Source organism: Betta splendens, unplaced genomic scaffold (assembly GCF_900634795.4).
Source record: "Betta splendens unplaced genomic scaffold, fBetSpl5.4 scaffold_31, whole genome shotgun sequence".
In the NCBI taxonomy this organism is placed as follows: domain Eukaryota; kingdom Metazoa; phylum Chordata; class Actinopteri; order Anabantiformes; family Osphronemidae; genus Betta; species Betta splendens.
The window spans coordinates 103,860-110,823 of NW_026577850.1; the positions used below are offsets into that span (position 1 = coordinate 103,860).

The window sequence follows — 6,964 nt, forward strand, 5'->3', positions numbered from 1 at the left end:
TTTTTATGTATGAAAACTACCATAAAAATAAACATTGATTGATTGATTGATATCATTATCGTAGAAAATTAATAGCTTACCTTGTCTTTTAGTTGAATATTCTGTAACTGCCCTCTTTTGTTTTGGGCCACTGCCTTTAAAAATGTGTGTGCACAGCCCTGCGAGCAACCTTTAAACTACGTCACATTATTTATGTAAAACTGAAAAGACACAATAACAAAACACTGATAAGGTGTTACGATCTGCCAAATCCTGGCAGATCGGACCTGATCAAGGTTTTGCGTTAAATGAGTTCTGATCATTTAGTTGTGTTACCTTGGTATCATTTGCAGCATTAGTTTTCTCCTTGTGTGTGTATGTTAGTTCATCTTGATGCCCCACAGTCCTCTGTGCTCTGTTGTTTATGTTCTGTCTCCAACCTTTTAATAAATGTACATGAATGTAAAAATCAGTAACTTGTGGTTGTGGTGGTTGCGTGAGGATCCTCCCTCTGTTTCTGCCTCACTAGCCCTGGCCAGCGTTTCTGCCCAGAAGCTTTTAGATTCCTTTGTGTAGGCTTTAGTTTACTAATAGTTTATTAGAAAGAGGAACTTCTCCTCCTGCACCATGATGACAAGCATCTTCTCTACATGTTTGACAAACAGGAAACTGGCTTCAGCTCAGACAAAGCAGAAGGTCTCACAGGTCTATTCAGCACAAGTCTAGTCATGAAGACACAGCAGACTTTCCACTTCCAGAGCTCACATGCTACAGTTGGGCCGTTTACTCTATTTGACAGTTACAGGCTGATTTTCACACAAACCACCAGATAGCGGTGTTTGACCACAGACAAATGAGACATAACAATTAGTGAATGCAACACAATGTCGGGGCAGAACAATGAGTATGTTAACATGGTCATTATAAGTAAAGACGTATGAGATGGGTTGATACGTAAATATGTAATTCTCTATTACATTCTCTATTATACTGCAAAAGAAATGATAAGAAAAATATTACTGACTGAATTAAAACCATTTGTCTTCATAAGCAAACTATGGTGGTAAAACACAAAACAGGGGGATGAGGAAGATCAGAGCTGGAGACGAGACATGAGGATGTGGTCAAGGCACCAGCTGGGCAGCAGTAAGGTGACAACAACCCACACACACAGACACAACTACTCAATCATACCTGAACCCATGCACTCTCAGATACATTCTCACACCCACACCAGAGCTTCTGTGGCGGGCGGAATGTGATTAAAGAAAGCAAAATGTAATAAAACCAATTTAAAAAGAAGGCAGACAATAGTCCACAACTAAACCCAATTAAGAACAGGTTTGTTCAAATCCTGTGGGAGCAGGTGGTAAAAAGAAGCACAAGTTCAAAAGTTCAAATACAATTTATTACAATGTTTAAAAACCACGTGGTAATTAAAACTAGTCACTAAACAATCGGTTCAAATATTTTAAAAATGATGTGTTTACGGTTCCCTGGTCGTCGTACGTCCCAGCATCGTCAGTGTCAGACTCCGGTGACCACCGCGCTCTTCTTCGTTGGTGTCCCCAGGTGTTGGGATCGTCTTTCAGGCGACGTTAACGAGCCACCGTGCAGAGCTGCCTGCGCTCAGCGGCCGCTGGAACGCTGTCGCACCCTTCTTGACTCGTCGACGCACGTGGCCTCTTCGATTCCAGCCCTGCACGCGCCTCCTCCACGCACAGCTGCTGCTGCTCTCCGCGGCGAATCGTCCTGACTCTTGTGCCTCGCCTCGCTCGAGTGCCGTCGCTCCGGCCCAGCTTGTGTGCTCTTCTGTCTCCGCCCTTTTCTTTCCGGCGCAGTCCATCCTTAATTACGCGCACCTGTGTCTACTCAAGGGGAGTGTGTGTGACAAGAACAGTCCAACCTCTGTGCTTAAAACACATGCAAGAAAACATTCACTGTTAAAAGGATCACTTCATAAAACACAACATGCAGTTAAAACACTAAAAAACGCACAAAGCCATAAAGAAAATAGAATCAAAAGTCTGTCCCGTGACACTTCCACCTTTAAAGGACAGAAAAGGAAGAAGTTCACAAGGAATCATTTAGAACTGGTTCAGAAAGAAACTGGTTTAATACATGAATCTGAAAACAAGACAGACGTGAACAGACTGAACTATGTTCAACAGTGACAACGTTTCTGTGACAGGATCAAACTCTCACTACGACGCATCACACAGAGACACTGAGGAACCAGGAGAAAAGAACCCAAACCCAGGATAAAGAGGTTCAGTGAATGTGGTGTTGAAGGTGTGAAGGTGGATTAGTTTGTCAGAGGAGACTCTGTAGAAGGACAGAGAACCAGCAGGACAGTCCACATACACTGATACTCTGTGAGACACAGAGGAGGAGATGAATGTTACTATGTTGTTGTGACTGACAAAGTAACCACTAACATCAGAGCAGAACAGACTCCAGGACTGATCGATGCCTCCAAACACACAGTCATCACTGTCTCCTTTCCTTCCAATTCCTCTGTAACTCACTGATATATAAACCATTCCTCTCCACTCAACCTCCCAGTAACAGCGACCAGTCAGACCATTACTACACAGCAGCTGATGACATTGGTTAAATCTGTCTGGATGATCAGGATATGACTGATTCTCCTCCACTAGTGCCACCTTCCTGTTGTTGTCAGACAGTTGTAGTTTCCCGTTCACTGTGTTTGTGTCGATGGTGAGTTGACAGAAATCTGATAGAGAGAACAAGACACAATCCAGCTGCAGTTATTAATCTATCATCAGTTTGATGATGACTCATGACAGTTTGAAGATGGTTGAATGTTGAATGATCTCAGTAAAAACGCACTTACACTTGCTCAGACCTGGTGTCAACCATCGGACTCCACCAGGCTCCACCCTGAAAGGAGGAGGGGGTCAGAGACATGCAGACATGGACATTACATGGCTCTCACACACATTGTTGTAGGATTGTGTTCAGATGGAGGCTTGTATGTAGGGATGGACATTCAGCAACAACTAAGGAGTTGGATCCTTATCTTGGAATCTACGGAGCAGGAGGTGACGTGGAGAAAAGCTTTGACTTCTCTATTTCACTTCATCACTTTTGGTGTCAGACACCTGCTTTCAGTCTCACTCTGTCACCACCAAACTAATGTGGCACCACAGGAAGTCTGAATGTGTTAGGGAAGGAAGTCTGAACAGGAAGTCTGAACCTTGGAGTGTGTGAATGTTATGATCACACACTCCAAGGTTGGGTTCTAAGTTCATAAGATCTTCTACTTCTGCCCCTTGAGGAGTGCAGACGTCTTTTCTCTCTGCTCCCACTCTGCTTTTGCTTGCAATGTTCTTGTCCTGTCTCTTCTGAGCTCCCTGATCTGCTCTTCTGGAATATTGTTTGAACATGGAGCTAATCAACTGGTCACTCAGTGCATTGGATTAAATGTTTTCACACAAAAAGAATCACAGGGAGAGCTGCCCCTCAGGGACTTTTGCCTCTGGTTACGTGTGGGATTCCTGGTGCCCTGTGTGTCTAAAGCAACTGTACATCAAGGATGCAGAGGATCTATTCATATTATGGACTTTTATAACAGGGCAACTCATGATTGACCTTGGTGGTGCCCTGCTTTATCGGAAGATTGGAAAATCTGCGTCCGGCTCATTGGCACGTCCACCGGCTGTAGAGTTACAAATGGCCCTGGGGTGCAGGGATACTTGGCAGATGGAATTACACCAGTGGACGGCCGAACTGATGGATTGAAAAATAACATGTCAACCAGTTTGGAGGAAGACAAGAGACACACGGATAACGCCTGCAGACAGACTGAACACTTGGTTACTATGGCGACAGCCTTGTCCGACAGGCTTGAGGAGATGTCACAGGGACCCCCTGGACCCTTAAGAGGTGCTGAAGCCCTGAGTTCTGACCGTTTGGACGCTTCATCTAGACAAATTAGTCATGGATGGTTAAAATGTTACCAGACTTGGCTGTGTATTATTCCGTCCCATCTCCCTTTCACCCTCTTTTCCCGGGTCCAATCTAGCTCACTAGCTGTGCCTCTATCCTCTCCCTTATTGTGTCTACCTTCAAGGACAACTGTTGGACTGACTTGTAAACATGTTGGTCGACCTCGGTCATACTTCTACAGTCGTACTTCTACACCCCCCCACCACCACAGTCTCATTGTCTGCACTGTATTGTTTTTTTACTGCAACTTGCTTCCACTGTCAGCAGGGACGTGGTGCCATAAATGGCTGCCTGGGTGTGCCAACACCAAGACAAGGTCCTAGTTGTGCACTGTACAGGACCTGGCAATAAAGCTATTTGTGATTCTGATTCCAAAGCTCCACATCCCTACTTGTTCCTCCATCACACACTGCATGTAGTTGTGTCCATACCTGAGAATGTCCAGTCTCCAGTGTGGATCCTTGACTCCAGCAGACAGCAGCTCCACTCCTGAGTCTCCTGGATGATTGTAGCTCAGGTCCAGCTCTCTCAGATGGGAGGGGTTGGAGCTCAGAGCTGAGGCCAGAGAGACACAAGCTTCCTCTGAGAGCAGACAGCCTGACAGCCTGAACACACACAATGTTAAAGCACACTTACATACTACAGTTTGGATTAGAGGCACATTTGAGCATCCACAGTGGAGAGAACCACTAAGAACTGTTAACAGGTTCCTGCTTAAAATGTGATCTGATCATCAGCAACGTGACAATAAGAGTCTGGAAACTGGAGTCAGACACTTACAAACCTGGTGAACGACCAGTAAAACAAAGATGGAGGAGTAAATCATTTTACATCTCATTTAAAATGTGATTAAAGAGTTTACACAGAAATGTAAAGTGTTTACTGATCCTCCACAGTTTAGACTTAATGCCTGTTTAATAACTTGGTTCTGTAGTTTGAGCTCATTAAAAGACTTTACAGACAATGTGAGTGTTCTGCACATTTCATAGATGATCTTTAGCATCATGAATCCTGACCTGAGAGTCTCCAGTCGACAGTGAGGACTCTTCAGTCCAGCAGACAGTAGCTTTACACCTGAATCCTGCAGGTTGTTGTTACTCAGGTCCAGTTCTCTCAGACTAGAGGACTGAGAGCTGAGAACTGAGGACAGAGCTTCACAGCTTCTCTCTGACAGGTCACACACACTCAGTCTGAAAGATGAAGATGTGGGTTAAGATGGAAATGAAACCATTCAGTGTCTCATGGTGTCGTCATGATTTCCTCAACAACACATTTGTGTCTTCATTGTGATTCATTAGTTTGTTCCATGTCGTCTTGATGGAGACAGAACCAACAATATGATCCTCACTAAAATGTTCCTGTTTAAACTCTGATGAACACAAACTCCAATGTCTCATCTCAAAGATTCAACCTCCAGTTTCTCTGTGTCTGTGTTCAGACACTGGAACGAGACAGAGGAGGAACTTTCTCATCACATGTTAAATGTGTGGTTAGTGGATCTCACAGCTCAGATGCTGTCATTCACCTGCTCACCTCTCCTCCTGCTCTGTCATGTGTCTCACACTCACTGAGAACATGTTCAACTCAACAATCATCTGAAGACAACTGTCAATAACATGAACACATTAAGCTCACACAGAACTAAAACATGGAGTCTGACCTCAGAGTCTCCAGTCTCCAGCACAACATTTATACACGTGTTGATGTCAGCTGGTGGTTTCTGACAAGTATGAGTCTCTTTTCATTCTAGATTCAAGTGAAGACGTTTGAAGTGACGAGCTGAAAAACATGAACCAGAAAAAACACTGACCTCAGAGTCTCCAGTCGACAGTGAGGACTCTCCAGAAAACGACACAGCTGCTTCACTCCTGAATCCTGCAGGTTGTTGTAGCTCAGGTCCAGATGTGTCAGATGTGATGGGTTGGACTTCAGTGCTGAGACCAGAGAATCACGGCTGCTCTCTGACAAACTGCAGCCACTCAATCTGTATGAAGAATCAAAGGGATTGGATTAAAGCATTAATGATGAGTCAGATTTGTCCCGATCACTGATGTTTAGTCTAAAACGAGCAGCGTGACGTAAGACAATTGAAGTGACGAGGTGAAAAACATGAACACTGACCTCAGAGTCTCCAGTCGACAGTGAGGACTCTCCAGTCCAGCACACAGAACCTCCACTGAGTCCTGCAGGTCATTGCTACTCAGCTCCAGATGTTTCAGATGTGACGGATTGGACTTCAGAGCTGAGGCCACAACTACACAGTGAGTCTTTGTGAGTCCACAGCCAGAAAGTCTGTGATGACAGAAAATATAAAGTCTATAAATGTGAAGTGACTTAATGAATATTGATGCTGAAACAGCTGTAGCTCAGTTGGTCTCATCCATCAAAGTGTGAAGCTCTGTTGGTTCCACCAAATCGAGATTAGAACCAAAGTGTGTCTGGACAGAACCAGAAGAACCAAAGACAGATCATAGAAGCATATTGCAGACGCTTCATCCACTGAGAGAAACAACCGTCAGCTGTGATCACACGTCAACTGTCAAAAGCTTTTAGCAGAAACACTTCAGAGCTAAAGGTTCTCTGTTGGATTTGACTTAAAGCTCCATCAAGCAAAGAAAGACAGAAGATCCTGATGTTCACTAACTTTACAGCTGCTTTGATCAATGTTTTCTAGGAACCAGTAGTTGATGTTTTCACTTTGTGAACTTTTAGATTCTGTGTGTGAAGTGTTTCTCTTTAACACTGATGCTTCAGCTTCATGTTGCTGTACAATATTATGATCACATTAACGTTGGACTTACTGAGCCTTTCTGCAGTTCCTCACAGCTGGGATCAGTCTCCATTGTCCCTCCTTTGATGTTTTGTACTGGTTTAGGTCCAACTCATCCAGAACCTCCTCTGACATCTGCAGCATGTAGGCCAGAGCTGAGCACTGGATCAAGGAGAGTTCCTTCTTTGATCTGTTCTCTGACTTCAGGAACTCTTGGATCTGCTGATGGACTGAGTGGTCGTT

The 6,964-nt window shown here is 44.3% G+C and overlaps 1 protein-coding gene across 1 annotated transcript; it reads right to left on the reverse strand.

Annotated features, from left to right (window-relative positions):
- Positions 1-2,071: 2,071 nt before the first annotated feature.
- LOC129603770 (ribonuclease inhibitor-like) lies at positions 2,072-6,956 on the reverse strand. The gene is made up of 7 exons (XM_055506751.1): positions 6,753-6,956; positions 6,073-6,243; positions 5,762-5,935; positions 4,968-5,141; positions 4,383-4,556; positions 2,837-2,883; positions 2,072-2,716 (listed from the first exon to the last, which is right to left on the reverse strand). Exons 1-7 carry the CDS (start codon positions 6,863-6,865, stop codon positions 2,184-2,186), a joined length of 1,386 nt encoding a protein of 461 aa, XP_055362726.1. The 5' UTR covers positions 6,866-6,956; the 3' UTR covers positions 2,072-2,183.
- Between the last annotated feature and the right edge of the window lie 8 nt (positions 6,957-6,964).